The following is a 19,593-nucleotide window of genomic DNA, read 5'->3' as shown; positions in this document are numbered from 1 at the left end:
ATAACCAACAACTATAACATTTTACACGATCTTGGTTGTAGTGGCTCCTAAAATGGTCATATGTTGCTTTTATTTTGCAAGTATTTCACCTACATGTATCCTGAGGAAATGCCATTTCCAGGTTTATAGAGAGAGATTTCTCTAATTGTATGGGATTTCACAAGTCCTGAGAGATTACTGAGCCTATTATGGGACTATTATGGCAGTACCTAACTGCATTAAGCCTAATTCCATAATTTACCCAAACACATTGAGTTCAGCACTACCACTTCCCCATAGTGGTTCGAAGCGACCCTGAATACTTGGATATACTCAACTGATATATAATTATTGAGGAATTGCATGTATAATGATCGATAACAGATATAGAAGTTTTGTTACCATGACAATGATAATAAATTCAAAGGATGTGGAAAAACAAGCTGTTAGATTTATTTCTTATTTGGTACATATTATTCCTCATACATCCCCCTATAGTACCCCTCAGTTTGGTAGCTAATTTTCTAAAACATACACATTAGCAACAGATAATCAATGAAAGAGGACTTTTATAAATAAAGCAATATGTATGATACAGCTTTATACCTAAGCATTTAAAAAGCCATGGATAACCTACATATCTAGACATGACATACTAACATGTACTGTACAACAACAAAAACAAAGAGAGGTATACATCTGAGGACATACATTTTTCTTGGTCACTTCCGACATGATTGAAATTGAGTGCTTTTGAGTAAACAAACAAGCCCCCATCATCCCCTCAAGTGTAGTAAGGCAGTCGAGTGAAATTGATCACATACTGACAAACAACAGGTACCCATAGCTCTACCACTAGTTGTACATCCAGAATCAACAGAAGACAAGCAATACATATTATTTCTATCTTTGAGGTTTATAGGAGAATAGCCTTCTGTAAATATGTGGTCTGACATCAAAAACATTTCAAATCTTTTCAAATACCAAAAAGTGTTGCTCAATCCAACCAATGGCTACATTCAAAAACTTGGTTTAATTGAAAACAACATTGTGTTGATATGTGGTTCATATTCTGTAGTTTTCGGTTCCTTATTTGCACCTACATATGGCAAAAGCTCCTTAATTGGACAGAGTTTGGGTTCCATACTGTTGGCTTTCAGATAATGACATTACCTAAAAAGGAAGGGACAAGGCTTATTCACATTATTTACTTTTGTGTCAGATATGAATATCTACTTTCATGGTGACAATATTCACAGTAAATGAAACAAAAATAAATCTCCCAACACATTCAAGAAAAGTTATCAAAACTTGCCACTGAATTAATACCACAAAACAGATTTGACTGTCTTAAAGTGCTTCAGAGTATTCATCATTGAATGATGTCGACGTTGCTTTGACATTGGAGCTACAACACAACAACAATGGATCAGTTCTGGTTCTGTTTCCTCTTCAATCAACAGCTCCTTCAGAATAATCTCCATCTTAGTAGGTCCTGGGACTCTTAGTCCTCCACTTCCACCAAAAAGATTATTCCTTACATTCACAAGCCATCAATGACATTTGGCCATCAAAGTCACTTTCAAAAACACTTTATCTTATGGTACTGCTACTGTAGGCTAACTGGTACCAGGGTGCCTGGTGTGGCCTTTGACAGAATCAAAGCAAAAAACAAGTCATTAGGTTATTACTGTACCACTTTACCATGTAATAAAATGCAACCTGACATTTTCTCTGTGACTTTGCATTCAATAAATCACATATAGATCATTCAATAGGAGCCTGTTTTCAGAATGACGTCTCTCAAGTACTCCACTGGATGACCAACCCAATCCTTCATGAGCCGCTCAGTTAGGGAGATTAAAAACAAAGTAAGTACAGGAACTTATTTCTCATAACAAGCAACATACAAAGCAGGTCTGAGAAATGGAGAAGTACCGGGCAGGCGGATCATGAATCACTTAAACTGTTACATAAGCAACAAAACAAAAACAATGTATTGTAGAGCCTGGGTTAGGAGCCTAGAGCCTGGGTTAGGTTGTAGAGTAGAAGCCAGGATGTGCCGGCGGCAAGGTGGTACTGTAGCGCTCACACCAGGGGAGGCTGGTGGAGGTAGAAATCGGAGGACAAGCTCATTGTAATGCATGGAATGGAATAGGAATGGTATCAAACACGGGTGTTTAATACCATTGCTCATTCCATTCCATGCATTACAATGACTCCGTTCTCTGATTTCTGCCTCCAATAGCCTCAACTGGTAGCACTCACACCTGGGGCTTCCCAGTGAGGGAGGTGTTCTCTTCTCCCCCCTACTCCGAGGTGGCGGCAGGGAGGTGGGGTGTGTGTGTGGGGGGGGGGGGTCTGGGACCCTGGTTGGTCCTAGGGAGTTAGTCCTCTCTGGGTGATCTGGGACATGCCCCGTCATGTCTCTGCCTCATGTCCCGCCAGTGGGATCACAAACACAGTGATATCATCGCCCGAGCCCAGTCTCTCATTGGGTAACCTCCAGCCCCTCTCCTTCAGAACCCCTCGTGACCTCATCAGCAGGTCCTGAGCTGCCATTGTGTATCTGTTAACATAAACAAGATGGCCAATTGGGTACAATGGTTTGAATGTGACTCAATAATACACAGTAGAGAGATACAAAGCATCCTACATTATGCTTTTCAATCGTGAATAAATCCCTTATTTGGACTAGGTATGAATTACAAGTGCAGTCTTGCCCTGGAGTTGATAAATACATGTGCCATTTGATTGTAGAATTCCATAGTTGGCCTCATAGTTTGCAAAGGCTATGCTGACATCTAGTGGAGATATCAATTGAATCTTCACTCATATTTTAACCAGTGATGACCTCATTTTAATTTGGATTTTTATTGTTACATACAGAGTGTACTGTACTGGCTTACAATGTGGCTTAACATAATAGCAATTCTGATATCTTTTCTAAGCTGCAGATGTGAACATTCTATAATAGATGTAGAACATTGTAGATTAAAGATAATCATGATTCCATACCTCATGGGATCAGTGGGGTCACAGCATGCCAGGAAGCCTGTGACTGCGTCTGCAGCGTCCCTGTCCGTGGTCACATCCCACAAGCCATCTGTGCCCATGATCAGGACGTCATCAGGGCCATGCTTGTTCTCAGCCAGCTCGTACACCTTCACCTGAAAGGATGGACAGAATCGGATTAGTCATACAAATTAGTCATTAGAATGTATGGATGTTGTGAATACAATAATACTCTTACTTTGATGTAATACCACATTAAAACAAGGCGTTTAAACAATGTCTATAAGGAAATGTTAATCGCTTAACATTCCTCCACCTCTTGCTTTCCAGGATATTAAAGAGTAAAGAGTTGGCACCCACACACACGCACACGCACACGCACACACACACACACACACACACACACACACACACACACACACCATTAAAGATCACCTCACACACTCACCTCTGGACAACAGGAGAGAAAGGGCTTGATGTAGATGTTGGAGTTGTAAACCTTCAGCTCATGATCCCCTAGGCCACGAGTGACTCCAATGGTGGCCATGACACGGGCCTAGTAAACACACACACACACACACACACACACACACACACACACACACACACACACACACACACACACACACACACACACACACAGATATGTGGGTTACTGCCTGAGGGTGTGCTTCTAAGAAAATCCACTTATGAGGGATTACTGACTCAGGAGGAGCATAATAAATGTTACCAGCGTGTCTCTTAACTGCACAGCTTGAGTTAGCAACAACCATGCACTTGCATGAGAACCACTCTTACGTATCCAATGCAATGACTAAGAGGGTCCACAGGGTCTTGCTGTTAACCATTGAAGTTTAAGGGCACTGTCCTGCAGGTGAGCAACATATAAGGGTACACCAGGAGAGGCTAGTGGAGGTAGGAATCAGAGGACAGGCTCATTGTAATGCATGGAATGGAATGAGGAATGGTATCCCATTCCTCATTCCATTCCATGCATTACAATGAGCCTGTACTCCAATTTCTACCTCCAGCAGCCTCCCCTGGTGTACACTTCTCCCGATGGAAATATACCAGTATACCAAAGATGTCTAGGAAGATAACAGCACCATCTACAGGTGAATGGAGAAGTCACACATATGTTCAACAATAACAGACTTTTGTTTCCAGCATCGTGTATTATTCTGTGATGTCAATCACCCCCAAAAACGCATAAACATGACCAACTGTATCACCTTTTTGCCTTCTCCGTATATCAGAGGGAACTTCAGATCATCTTCTATTATGGTCTTGTAAGACCTGCAACAAAGCAATCAACAGATCAGGGATTAAAGTTAAAAAACATTAAACTATATAAAATAACAGCACATCCCATTCATTATTTCACCTTTTTGCTCTGGTACACTATTATTATTGCTATAACTAGCTTTCACAGAACTCAATAGCTTCACATTTGGTTGGTGGAACAGATTTTACAATCAAATGTTTGACAAGAGCTGTTCAAGTTTACCAGCCGGTCATAGTGTGGTCCCTGAAGAGCATCTTCTTGCCCAGCTCCTTGTGCTGGATCCTACGAGGGAACTCCATGTGTGTAAACTCGTTACCCAGAAGCTCTGGCCGCAGGAAGCCCTGGAGGGACACACAGAGCAGAGGATGAATGGATCAAACTACATGTCACTCTTCCTTTTGACAGATGCGATGAAATGGCTCTTTAAATAAAAATATAACATTTGAAAGTATGCGAATGAAGTACAATAGCAAGTCTACTGGCATTGCAGTAGGAAGACAGGGTAGAACATCACTTAATAGGGTCACAAAACATATTAATCTCTCTCTCTGAGAGGCTCCACTGCCTCGCACACATCCACTCCTTGGCTGAAATAAAACGACAGTAGCAGACAGTCACTGTATAATCTAGTCTGATGAATGTGTCTTTCCTCACTCTTCCCCTGCATCTTAACTCAGCCCTCACCAAGTACTGTAGGCGCTGTCTCTCTGACTCTGGCGTGAACTCGTTGGACATTGGGATGACCTCATTGTTGCGGACGATGATGGCTCTAGAGAAAGAAAGGGAGAACCAGAGAGAGAGAGAGAGGGAGAGAGAGAGAGAGAGAGAGAGAGAGAGAGAGAGAGAGAGTGAGAGAGGAAGGACACCATCAGACAGCTCAGGGTTAGGAGGTTGCACAGCAAGCAGTCTGGGGGCGATGACAAAGTACAGCACTAATGGTGCTGCAGTACACAGAGTGGACACTAGGGGGCATAATAACTGCTGTCTGAGAAGAGTTTACAGAGATATTGCTCCCCTGTGTGTGGTCATAAGACGGTCAAGGATTATAAACAAAAGAGGCTGAATTAAAGGCTATTAGACAGCAAGTTGTGCATAAAATGAATGAATAAAACACATGTGTTTCACATCCATTAGAGAACACTGAATGTGTACAGTAGGTAAGCTATTGAGTCCTGCTAGTTGTAGTGTGTTATCTACTTACCTACTGTCTCCTGCATTGGCCACATAGAGCTTCCCCATCATGTGGACCGCAGCCAAGGCACAACATCCACCAGAAATGGCAAAAGATTGCTTCTCTTTCTCAATCAGTTCATCCTTTCATAACCAAACAACAATAACAAGGTCATACACTCACTGGCCTGTAGAATACACTCATTGCTTTAAAGAGCTGATACTTTGCGTATATATGACATAACGTTCAAACATCACTGGCATACAGCATAGATTGAGGGATAAAAAAAACATGTTTTGAAGAATACATTATCAGTGAATTTGATACCTAAATGAGTTACCCTCGGGTTACAGTGTATGCAATAAGATCCATTTGCACCTTTTATTAATGCAAGCTATTCACAGCTATTCACTTCTTAAACAGATGATCTCTGTTTTTTTGTTGTAAAGTAAAAGATGGGTACTGTATTTCTGCTTGGAGTTTGTTTCAGCTATAGTAAGGTGCAAACTTTAGTAAAGGTATAGAGTAATGGTGCATTCATGTGCTCCTGGGAAACTTCCCACGTATTTAGTGTAGGATTTGCGTAGGGCAGAGTGGCAAACTCAGAATTCTCAGAGGTACATGAGTTGCCAAGCCGGAAATGTAGGAGTTTCCTAGTTCTGAGGCGCAAATGAATGCAGCATAAGCTGCCAGTATGCCTGAGGCTCACCATCTGTTTGAAGGCGTTCTCTATGACGCCCATCACCAGACTCTCCAGACTGACCACCTTCTCCATGTGGAAGCGGACTGAAGGATCGCTGATGGCGTCAGGGTCCTCTAGGTCCTGACTCTGGGCCCCTTTTTTCACCTCCACCTGGTAGGGGCTGCCGTTCTTGGCCAGGCAGATAGGGGGCACTGTGTTGGGGTTCTCCAGCAGATGGGCAATGTCTCCTAGCCGGTCTCGGATGAGACGGTGGAGGAGTTTGGAGGCCATGATGGCACAACCGGAGCCTGCGTGTCCGTCGTACACCCCCCAGAAGTTCAGAGGGATCCCTGTGCCGTCCTAGAACAGGTTTACCAGTGGTTAAAGGGGCAATCTGGGATTGGTCCAGTACATTCATTTGTTTACTTTTAAATTAATGATATATAGCAATTGATTGATTGATTGAATGTAACTGCCTCATAGTTCAACTGCCTTACCCCATCGTTACCGAAATGATTAGCTTGTGTTACATTCCATTCTTAGTTAACAATGTAATTGTAAACAAACACTGTATAGTTTCAAAACATTAGGCATTAGGAAGAGCCCTAACAGGCAATATAATATAGATAACATATCAATATCATATATCACAGTATATCCATATCTATCTATAGCTCTGGCCAAAGGGTGGGAGAAACAGTTGAATATCACACATATTCTAGGCAGAGATTCAGGTTTCCAAGCTCAGTGAAAGCCTAAACGAGTCACTCTAGACACATTTATGTCAGACGATATGATCCTTGTAACATAATTAGAATGTATCCTCCATGTTAGCACTTTATGCACCACAGAGGGACACATTAAACCTGGTGTAAAATACCGTGAATATAATTGTATTGATTTATTCATTTCAATGTTCCAGTAACTCCCGCTAACAAGATTTCCACATGAAGATGAATGAATCTGTCTTTTTCTGTAATTGTAAGGTGTTACATTACACCTAACATCTATACCAAGAGATACAGTATAACATGCCCCTCTAGTATGACGTGTTTCTGTTTTAGGTGCCCGGCTGGTGACAAACTGGCAGCGTGAATGGCCATATGGGACATCTGTCTACTATGGACCTGTATACAGTATACACCCACACACACCCACACACACCCACACCCACGCCCACACCCACGCCCACACCCACGCCCACGCCCACGCCCACACCCACACCCACACCCACACACACACACACCCACACACACCCACACACACCCACACCCACACAGACACACACCCACGCCCACACCCACGCCCACGCCCACGCCCACACCCACACACACACACACACACACCCACACACACCCACACCCACACACACCCACACCCACGCCCACACCCACGCCCACGCCCACGCCCACGCCCACGCCCACACCCACACCCACACACACACACCCACCCACACACACCCACACCCACACAGACACACACACACACACACCCACGCCCACGCCCACACCCACACCCACACAGACACACCCACAGACATACCGACACACACACACACACACACACACACACACACACACACACACACACACCCACCCACACACACCCACACAGACACACACACACACCCACACAGACACACACACACACACACCCACACCCACACAGACACAGACACACGCACACCCACACACACCCCCACGCACACACCCACGCACACGCCCACACCCACACCCACACTCACACCCACACCCACACAGACACACACCCACGCCCACACCCACGCCCACGCCCACGCCCACACCCACACCCACACACACACACACACACACACACACCCACACACACCCACACCCACACACACCCACACCCACGCCCACACCCACGCCCACGCCCACGCCCACGCCCACGCCCACACCCACACACACACACCCACCCACACACACCCACACCCACACAGACACACACACACACACACCCACGCCCACGCCCACACCCACACCCACACAGACACACCCACAGACATACCGACACACACACACACACACACACACACACACACACACACACACACACACACACCCACCCACACACACCCACACAGACACACACACACACCCACACAGACACACACACACACACACCCACACCCACACAGACACAGACACACGCACACCCACACACACCCCCACGCACACACCCACGCACACGCCCACACCCACACCCACACTCACACCCACACCCACACCCACACCCACACCGACACACCGACACAGACACACCGACACAGACACACACACACACACACACACACACACACACACACACACACACACACACACACACACACACACACACACACACACACACACTGGACAAGAGTGGGGGAGGGGCACACAGGGAGATGATATAATTAATTTAGGACAGACTGGGTGAAAATAGAGTATGGAGAAGGGGGGCTATGAGCTTGTTAAGCTAGCCCACTAATGAGGGGTTAGTGGGAGGGGTTGACTGCCTCTTGTATTGCATGCTATTGACTCTTCTCTGCTGTGTAAATACATTTGAGGAGATTATGGGTCCATCTCCCAGTCCAGTGAGTGTGTTTTTGGCATGGTGAACTGGACTAGACCAGAGACAGTCAGTCATCTGCCCTAACAGACCCACAAAGAGCTGTTTTTAAATAGAGAGAGCCAACGGTCACGGTCTTAATGAAATTGTTCTTTGCTTTGAAGGGGAAAAATCCTAATCCCTGGTCCGATGACATCTGGGGCTGTGGGAGTGTGTGTGTGTGTGTGTGTATGTGTGTGTGTGTGTGTGTGTGTGTGTGTGTGTGTGTGTGTGTGTTCCTGTATGTGTGTGAAGACAGGGAGACATTCATTACAGACATGGTTTAACTACACTACAGGGATTGGGGAAAACCCTACTGCCGTGGGGTGGACCACCATATGACCTTGACTATGAGAGTGGTCCATAAGCCTAAATCCTATTACACACTATGGGGCGACCAGCACTGTGCTCACCCAGCATGGTATGGCACAGCACTGATCGGCCCCATAGTGTGTAATAGGATATAAAGTATAGGAACAATAATAGGTCTAGAACATCCTGCTTTCATTTCACAGTTCCCTTTACAGCCCTGTTAGTGAATCATTACACATAAGTAAACAGGTGTGGTTGGAAGACACCACGATTGCCCAGCCGCAACATGGGTACAAGCAGGTTGGCACCAGGTTGGCATATGTTGTGGGGCTGCTGGGCACGCTTTTAACGACATCTTAAAAACATCTGTGTCAGCACAGTACGGCTAAGTACGGCCCGAAAGTCTGAAAACAGATTAAGAGAGGTATCATGTGGTAAGGGGGAAAACCGGGTCTGTGTATTGAAAAGAAAAAGGATGGTTTTAGGGTTTCGCAATGTTTCAATGACATGTTGGACATTCTAGACTGTTTAGTGCTGATCACTGATAAATGCAGGACGTCCTGTCAAGGGAGGCTGGTGGAGGCAGGAATCAGAGGAGGACTGTCCGATTTCTGCCTCCACCAGCCTCCCCTGCTTCCTATCCTAGTATACGTAGTGATACTGTCAGTGAGGAATACAGAGAGGATTGCGCTGTACGTTAGATAGGAACAAGGGAGAAGAAGACATGGATCAGATTGCTACAACGCATTCCCTCAGTGTCCTCCAACTCTCACTGGACGATGTCTCCATCAACTATCACATCAATGACAGGATTACTGCACCGGAACATGACTACTGCACTTTCTGAGCATCATTCAATGAGTAGCACTGTGATGCTGCACTCATTTAACTCTCATTTACACTACAGAGCCAAACTGAGCTGAGCTGAGCTGAGCCGAGCTGAGCCGAGCTGTACTGGGCTGGCCTGGTTACGCAATACATTCACTATAATTGCTGAAACAGTTCTCTCACCTGACTAAGACCACGTCGGTCCAAATGTTGTTTTGTATCAGTACTAAAGCTGAAGTAGAACAAAATCATATTTCTTAAGTTACAACTGATTGCTCTACTCCTGTGCCAAGTTTGAATGTTTGGATTTAAGCAGAGCAGACATAATCTCATGTCCTCAGTGACTATTTCTTGTCTAGCTCCTGTGCCAAGTTTGGATGTGTACTCTAAAATACATATTAATAAACATGTGTTTCCTCAGTGCCCCTGTCTCACCCCATTGTCCTCCAGCAGAGTGGAGTTGCGCTGTTTCCCGCTCGGCTTCTTCACAAACAGCTTTTCACAGCAGGCCTGGTCCTCGTTGAGCATGCTCTTCCCCGCATTGATCACCCTGAGGGGAGAGGGAGAGGGAGAGGAGGGAGGGTGAGGGAGAGGGTGAGTTTGAGGAGGAGGGGGGTGAGGGAGCTGTAGCATGTTACATAGTTATAGCACTTGTACCAGGGGAGGCTGGTGGAGGTAGAAATTGGAAGACGGGCTTATTGTAATGCATGGAATGGAATGAGGAACGGTATCAAAAACACCTGTTTGATACCATTAATCATTCCATTCCATGCATTCAAATGAGCCCTTCTACCTCCACCAGTCTCTCCTGAGATAGATAGATAGATAGATAGATAGATAGATAGATAGATAGATAGATAGACAGACAGACAGACAGACAGACAGACAGACAGACAGACAGACAGACAGATACATACATACATACTTTCTTATATACATGTGTCCTATATGGAAACATAAAAACAGAGAACACCCACAGAGCATGGTGCATACCCCTCCCAGAGGGAACTTGCTGGGGGGGACTAAGTGTTTTCATTACCGGCTGATGCCAAAAGGATAATGGCTTTACTGTAATGCATGACTTCATACTATCTCAATGGACTGTGGCTGCTTCCTTCAGTGGAGGCACGACTGCACTGCAGTGATGCTGAGAGGTAAGGTGGGAGAGATAGAAACTGAAGAGTTTTTCTCTATAGTCAAAATATTGAAGAGGTTTTTCAGGAAATTGCTACAACATGTCATAAAATGAATATTGCAAGCATCAGCAGTAGCCATTCTATGATAATTTCTCTGTAGGGAACAGTTTCCCAACTCTCCCACATCACGTCCAAACACTGCAGTGTTTACTCCCACGTTTAACTTTAATCACCCAAGATACGACATGGTATAAAACCAAGCATAACAGTAAAGCCACTATCTGTAGGACAATAGGCATTAGCTGCATGATATAGAAAGTATATTAAAAATCGATTGTGCAATTGTAAACGTTATCCTCAAAGAGTCCAGGAAACACTACTGCAGTGAGGATTAGTCATGTCATATCATAGTAGGGGCGGTGTAGAGAGAGAGAGAGAGAGAGAGAGAGAGAGAAGAGAGAGAGAGAGAGATGTCTTTTAAAGCCTTGCCCTGACCCCACCTCAGTCATAGAAAGGAAAATGATCCCCCTGAATGACCTCCTCACCTCTCCACTAACAGCTTTCATGGCTCATACCAGCTGCTGTTGCATCACCCAGGTAACATAGGTGCTACACATCGGTAGTGATGAGAGTTCTCCCCATACAGTGTCAGTGTTTTGGGTGTCTAGAAAAGAGCTATATTAATGCAATCAATTATTATTATTCGTATTATGAAAGGATGGATAATAAAACTATTCAAAGCATCTAACCAACCAAGTCCTTGATTTACAATCTGAACATGATACAAGAGCCACCAGTTTTAGATAAAAGGATTTCAGAGAGCAGTGTCAAAGGTAGATAAGAGCTATGCGATATTGCCCTTTACTTTTTCATAATGGTATAATCTACAACCAGCGCAATAGAAAACATGAAGAGAAATCAATTTAGGAGGAAATGATCCTTGTGCAGTTCCAGGCTCTGATATCAGTGTGTTCTAGTAAGCTGAAAAAAGCAATTGTTGGCCAAATCAGGATTATAAAAAGCCATCCACTTTCTAATCAGTCGAGAGCAGTAAGCTGGTGGTATAGAATAGTGCAGCACGTATTGAGGTGCATTAGGACTAAACAGAATTAAAAAGTCGCCTGCTCTGTCATATCAACTTTCAGACCAGGGTCAACCATTTGTGAACGTTTTAATATTTTCACAACACATTTGAAGTCTTATCTCCAAATCATGTTTTGGTTTGACAAGGCCAGCTCCTTTCAGTCTGTCTCTGCTTTAGCCAACTGCTTTGTCAATGTCATATTTGGCAAATACTTAGCTAAAGTAGAAACACACCGATTGGCACACAGGCTATAGAATGCTTGTTTAGAACTACAAAGATTTTTCAACTGTAACAAGTTCAACAAGGCAAAACGATCTCATTATATTATATCAAGTATGCATACAGTATTTGATTCACTGTCTCATCAAAAGTAACTGAGATTTGGCATGGGCTCTTTGCTTTTCCACTTCGAGACTAATATCTAACATGTGAGTCAAACAACATTCTCGCTAAAAGAAGAATGCAGCTGTGTTTGATCCATAGTAACTCACGCAGGGGAAGGTTCTAAAGAGGAAGCCTCCAGTTCCTCATTCGCAGCCTCAGGCCTTTTACATTGTTGAACTTTATAAGTAATAATCGCTCTTTACATTTTTAAATTGAGATTAAATTCCCCCACAAATGGTATATCCAAAACATGAGTAATGATTGTAATTCACTGAATCTGTGAGTCATCTGTCTACTCCTCCCATTCTTCCAGTAATGGAAAGAAAAAAGAACTCATTTTCTTTGACAGTGATCTTCGGTGTCAGACATAAACCAGTTTTAACGTTGGTTTAAATGTTCAAGCTGATCACAAGAACTGAAATAAATGATCCTTTCCTTTTTGAGGTGTCTGTGGTTTCCTGTCACAAGCTCTGGGGCTAAACTGGAGAACAATGCTATTAACAGCCAATCGCTACAACAACAGTAACCCATGATTGCGCGACATTCAACTTGACAGTGGCTACCAACGCTTTTTCCAACCATCTGCTCACCAACAAACTGTGGAAGTTATTTAAAGTTCATACATAATGTCAGATACAGTATGAGAAAGCTTGAAAGAGTGATGTTGCTGCAGTGATGGTATGATCTTTCTGTGAGGAAGCTGGTAAAGTGGCATGTACAGTGGTGGTGGTATCAGGTTGCAGCTGATTGATGCAATGGGGCTCCTACAGTAGGCTACTGTGGATGTAATTCCTGTGGGCAAAGAAAAACCTTATGATCTGCAGCATGCTGAGGATGAAGAAAGCTAGAGCCATCCTTTGAATTTCTCAACAGGAAGACCTATTGTAACTCTATGTGGACATACGATATATAACAGCTCATAAACAACAACAACAACAACAACAACAACAACAACAACATCCTATATTTCTCCCAGAGTGGAGGTTACCTTTACATTTATGGCATTTAGCAGACGCCTTTATCCAAAGCGACTTACAACAAATACATTTTTATAAGTAAGTGAATCATCTATCCATCAGTCATCATAATAAAAAGTAATCTATGGCAGGACCAGAGGCCATTGGCAGTCACAGTGCAAGAAGAAGGAAGAATTACTTTTTTTGAATTTATTAATTCTTTTTGAATTAATTTATTTACAGTAGAGAGACTGGGATGTAAAGGGACAAAGTGGTCTTTAGGAGGGACAGTTAAGATGTAGCCTGAATAGATGGGTCTTCAATCTACGGTGGAAGATACGTAGTGACTCTGCAGTCATAACAGCAGTGGGAAGCTCGTTACCGAGTAGCGTGACTGCTGCATCCACGTAGAGGCGGCAGTGCCAGGCGGTGGTGCCAGGCACCCAGCCGAGGTGGAAGAGCGGAGTGATCGGGCAGGGGTTTGGGGGCTGACCATTGCTTGCAAGTAGGGAGGGGCTGTTGCCTTTGCCACGCGGTAGGCGAGCACCAGGGTCTTGAACCTGATGCGAGCTGCTACCGGGAGCCAGTGAAGGGTCTGAAGGAGGGGGAGAATTTGGGGAGATTGAACAACAGACGGGCGGCAGCATTCTGGATGAGCTGCAGAGGCCTGATGGCGGAGGCGGGGAGTCAGGCCAAGAGCGCGTTGCAGTAGTCAAGGGGAGAGATCACAAGTGTCTGAACCAAGAGTTGTGCTGCTTCTCTGAAAGGTGTGCTGCAGGAGCCATAACTGAACCGCTGTATCGACTATAGGCTCCTGCAAAGAAGAGGTGGGCACAGTCTTACTGCAGTAGTTCATATTTTATAGACAGCATCTCAAGCCTCGATCTGTGGGGCGTCTGAATATAAAACGATGCCACTGGGAGATTACATTTACATTACATTAGATTTCAGTCATTTGGCAAAGGCTCTTATCCAGAGTGAGAGACTTACAATAAGTGCATTCAATAGGAGAAGAGGAAGCTGAAAGAGGAGGAGGTTGAAACAACTGCATCATAATGAATGGGAGCCTCTTCAGAAGTATAGGGAACTGGAACTCATAGAATGGTAGAATGGTAGAGAGTAAAGAGAACAGTTCAAAACAACTAAATGAAATACAGGTCTATCCTTAATGACAGCGGTAGTGGTGCATAACATGCAAAGTGCAATGCCAACGGCAAATGATGTATGAAAGGAGGAGGAGGAGGAGGAGGAGGAGGAAGAATGGGGGGGGGGGGGGGGACTAAGTGCTATGAGGGCAGTGGAGGAAGCATAGGAGCCAGTGTGCAGTGAAGTGAGGAGTGAAGAGTTGGGGTGATGGGGGATGGACACTCTGCTGCTCTGTTGGCCATTTGAAAGGTCAGTCTACCACTGTGAATCCAGGACAGGACAGAGAGTATCTGATGCCATTTTGCCCTACAAAGCCAAAGTACAGTAACTTGCAGCCATGTTTTAGACTGAGAATAATGAAGAAAAAAAGTATTTTGAAATGTTTCTATTATCCAACCAAATAAATAGTTTGCAGATAATTGGAGATGTGGTTGTATACTCTCTAACTGTGTGGTTACAATCCTTATCCAATCTTAGTTTCATCATTTTGCGGCTCTTTGGCTTTGTAGAGCAGCTTAGTAGAAAGGTCATTCTACCACTGTGGGTCCAGGAGAGGATAGAGAGAAGCTGTAACCAGGAGGAATGACTGCTGGCTGGCTCCAGGAGATACAGTCTGGACTTTCTAGACCAAGTGCAGATCAGACCCCTTTCTAACTGGACACGGCTCATCTCCACTGTGTTATCATTGCTCTCACTCATTATTGCAGCAGGCAACTGAACTGCACTTGAAAAACCGCTTCAGGCCGTTGTGGGGGTTTTACCAATAAATATTCATGTTATATCCAGTTCCATTGTCTATTAAGAGTTGCTAAATTTTTTCTTCACTCCAACTGAACTGCACTTGACAGAAAACAGGCTAATTATTTTCTAATGTAAAATACAATATGTACTGCTGTTGTATTCATTCTTAAAAATAGGTTACATTTAGCCTATATAATACTAAATCATTGCATGTTATAAGTCATTTTCACTCAAGTCCATTCAAATTTTTCTGAGGGAGCATGTTGGATGGATGTAGCAGGGGAGGCTGGTGGAGGTTGAAATCGGAGGATGGGATGTAATGAGGAATGGTTTCAAACATGTTTGAGAGTGTTTGAGATAAGCACTTCTGATTCTTTCATAGTGACTTAGCATCATTCCATTGCACTCTTAGTCACTCCTCTTAGAGGTAGTTGCGGCTTGGCGATGACGCCATCCCACCTTCCTTGCCTGCAACTGTAAAAAGCCCTGCTTCCTCACTGCAAACCTGTGGTGCCTGTCCCCTTGAGCCACTGTAGATGACTCAGCATTTTCTCAGCTTTTACTAGGGGTCTAGGGAGGCTGATGGGGGTGAACTGCATGAAATGGTACAATCCACATAGGAGTTGAGCTACTCAGCATCCTCTGACACCCCTCCCAGAGAAATGGTAGGTTGGACTGTGTTCCCCCCCCCCTGAATCAACCAGGCAGCACATCCTGCACAATAGAGTGAATGAAATGACTTTGGAAGTTATACATAATATACAGGACAGAACAGGTAGAGGACTTTGCATCACATTATGTCATCCTCAGAATATGTTTAGGATCATCTTTATGTTGCAGAGTTTTACTGGACACTTCAGCACCTCAAATGTGTTGAAACTATTGCATGGGCAGTGCATATCCCGACAGGTACTAAAGATGATTTTTCAAGTTTTAAAATCCTTTTGCAATCGTTGCAGTCGTTGTCTGTCTGTCTTTCTCTCTCTCTCTAGCTCTCTCTCTCTGTTTGACTAATCCTCACACACACACACACACACACACACACACACACACACGCACGATGGGACCCAACATACTTTGATGTTTCAAAGTGAGATCATATTAGTATTATTAGGCTGTTGCACATTTACACAGAAAACATTATAGATTTAAACACAGAGGTTCATCAAAGTTCAACCAGGAAAGTATCAGTTTGCTAAGTTTGATACACAGTTATAATGTAGCCTGCTGTACTATATCATAGAAATACAATTTGTGTCAGACATTAGTAGCATCACATGACTAGGCTACAACAAATTTGTGTTCATTAAGGAATAGGCTATAACAATGTATTAACTAATAATCTTACAAATTATGACAAATTACAGACACATTATGAAAACATGATTGTTAAGATCAATTGAATGTCATACTTTCACTTGTTTGCCAAGAGTCAATGCTATATTACGCTCGTCCCTCATATGAAACACAGTAATACTTTATGAATAGGCCGACAACGGATTACCATGTATTACATGGTGACAATATAATAACAGTAGGCTGCATTGGCTGTGATTGTAAGACGTCTCGTTGATATAATGTAAGAGGATGTAAGCAGCATCTCTTGCAGTAGGCTATTATAGGTTTATTGTACAGCCGGTTCAGGGAATACATCAATGAGAAACAGCAAAGATGTTTATCTCGGTGGAAACAGTGAATGTGAAGCAACAGAGGGGCGCCATAGCTTGCTGCGCAATCCACAATTGCAAAACGAATGGAACAATCGCTGGATTGACATAGGCCTACAATATGTTATTCGATCGTTCCATATTAAATGTAAATCTCTAGATGTTTATTTTAATCGGTAATGTCATGACATTTCGAATAACCACTCACTCTGCATATCCCGTTCTCCAGGCAAGCCTGCTATCCCGCTTTAGCGTCAGCACCGGTCGCGATGCATGGTCTGTCGAGTATTGGAGAAGCTCCGGAGTAAGGTCCAAAAACTCGGGTCGACCGTACGGGAACCGTGGAGGTAGACCGTCAGGACCACAGTTCTGGACGTTGCCCGAGCCGTGCTGGTGGTGTCCGTGAGGAATCATCCCTCCCACCAGCGTGGACATAGCATTTTTAACTTTGCTTATCATTGCGGTAGAAATTATAAACCGAGACAGAAAGGGACGAATAGCGCATACCCTATTACCAAGGGCAAGTACAAAATAATCCAACGACGAAGATCATTTCAGGAAGCGATCGTTCCCTGCCCCATGTGACGTTTGACAGACAGTGTTTTCCTCATTCAGAAAATACCCCTTCACCACTCAGTGCCTATAATAACCCAAGAGGCTTCCACAAGGCAGTCAGGGGTTTAGTCAGCTCTGGCTTACTATGGAGATGCTGCACTGCAAATTGCGCGCCAGTCGGTTGGTCAGTTCACATAGGATGGCATCCTCTCTCTGTCAAAATGAATGTGAAGATCACAACCATGGACCATTTCAACAGCATATCGTGTCCATAGTCCATATCAAACATGATTCTTAGTCTTTGGGAGTTAGGTGAAAAGTAGCCCCATCTATGACATTATATTTATATTTACATTCCGATATTGTGTATAAAGTATACACAACATCCAAATGATAACAAATATATGTGACTAGGATAAATATAAATATAAGCCTAGTCACAGATGGGGCTAGGTGAGAAGGAGAGCCTGACCTATTAGCCTGGTGTACCCTATCCAAGTTATTTTGCTAATCTAATATTGTTACTGCAGTGGTTGTTCAGGGGGAACAGCTGGAGCAAAACCTGAAGCAACAACCCTAGGCAAGTGTGTTACATCACCACAATAAACTGGGCATCTTGGCATTAGCACTACGTGCATTCACATAGCCTAAACTATACTAGGCCACTGTAGTACGAGGAGGGACTGCAAATTCCACCAAACTTTGCACATTATTCCAGGTGGAATATGATTCCTAGATGTCTATATGTCTTCATTCTTTCACTTCTATCTCAGAATCCAAGAATCAATTGTGGTGCCCAGTGTACAGTGGTATCACTGAGAGGTGTATAATATGTCTTAACCAGTTGTCTGGGATTGTTATTGATTATGATGATATTGTGTACATGTATGGGCCTGTGGCATCATTACATTTGCTGGACACTGTGTACCATGGGGCGCTGAGGTTTGTTACTAACTCCAATGTCCTCACTCATCATTGTACCCTCAATATGAGAGTGGGCTGGTCTTCCGTAGCTCGTTTTTATTTACAAGGCCATACTGAGACAGCTCCCATTTTACTTGTGTAACTACTCAAGCAGTCAAATGACAACTCTTGCCTGTGCTCACATGACTGTGCTCTGTTGACTGTGCCTAAGGCCTGTACAGAGCTAGGGAAAAAAGCTTTAAAGTTATCTGCCCCCTCTGCTTGGAATGAGTGTCAAAATGTCCTAAAATTACAGGAGCTTGTCTCTTTAAATTAGTTTAAAGCTAGGGTAAACAGAATGATGGAAAATGAAGTGGGAGGGTGTAAATGTTTTGACCCCTAGTTGAACCTCTTTTTCCTAAACCTTCTTGCTGCTCAGTGTGTAAATTGATGTTTTAAACTGTAGTGTTTTATGTTCTAAATGTTTCTGGAACTTTGTGTGCTACTATTTTGGCCAGGTCTCTCTTGTAATACAGATTGTTAATCTCAGTGAGACTAACCTAGTAAAATAAAACTTAACTAAAAAAAGTTTGATTCAAAGACACAAATCAAGGGTATGGGGGTTCATACTCCCAATCAACCACATTGCTCATTTTCCTCCTGCATTCCTGCATGGATGGAATGAGGAATGGTATCAAACACACACATTACAATGAGCCCGTCCTCCGATTTCTACCTCCTGCAGCCTCCCCTGGTAAAAGTATGGGTGTTGTGGTAGGCTATTTGATTCCAAAGTGCATAAAATGTACTGAAAATGGACGAGCCAGTCATGGAGGAGTCTGCATATTTTACCCAGTAGAGGGAGCCAGAGTATAGGAGATGAGAAGCATCCGAAACAGAGAGATGCTATTATAGGGCACGCAACACACGCTAGAGGGCCAACACAAACCATACTTTGCTGCCTTGGATATTTTCATTTCACATTGACGATTCCATCCATTAATTTCAGAAACTATGGCGGATGTGAAGCAAGGCCGGCCCACAGTAGAGCTGAGCTCCGTTCCGCTGTGTAGCGTGATAAGGCGGGTAAACGATGCCCAGGAGATGCTGTTCAAAAGCCTGTGTGAATAGATTAGGTCAGA

At 43.8% G+C, this 19,593-nt stretch overlaps 1 protein-coding gene across 1 annotated transcript; it reads right to left on the bottom strand.

Moving 5' to 3' along the window:
* Positions 1-410: 410 nt before the first annotated feature.
* ppm1j (protein phosphatase, Mg2+/Mn2+ dependent, 1J) lies at positions 411-17,465 on the bottom strand. Its single transcript, XM_083667525.1, has 10 exons — positions 17,202-17,465; positions 10,315-10,429; positions 6,160-6,492; positions 5,481-5,593; positions 4,964-5,048; positions 4,502-4,620; positions 4,227-4,290; positions 3,443-3,550; positions 2,998-3,149; positions 411-2,548 (listed from the first exon to the last, which is right to left on the bottom strand). The coding sequence occupies exons 1-10, from the start codon at positions 17,450-17,452 to the stop codon at positions 2,401-2,403; spliced, it is 1,488 nt and encodes a 495-aa protein (XP_083523651.1). The 5' UTR covers positions 17,453-17,465; the 3' UTR covers positions 411-2,400.
* Between the last annotated feature and the right edge of the window lie 2,128 nt (positions 17,466-19,593).

This window comes from Argentina silus (assembly GCF_951799395.1).
Source record: "Argentina silus genome assembly, chromosome: 4".
Taxonomy (NCBI): domain Eukaryota; kingdom Metazoa; phylum Chordata; class Actinopteri; order Argentiniformes; family Argentinidae; genus Argentina; species Argentina silus.
Note: the sequence above shows the minus strand (reverse complement) of the source record. Positions and strands in the feature narration are given on the sequence as shown.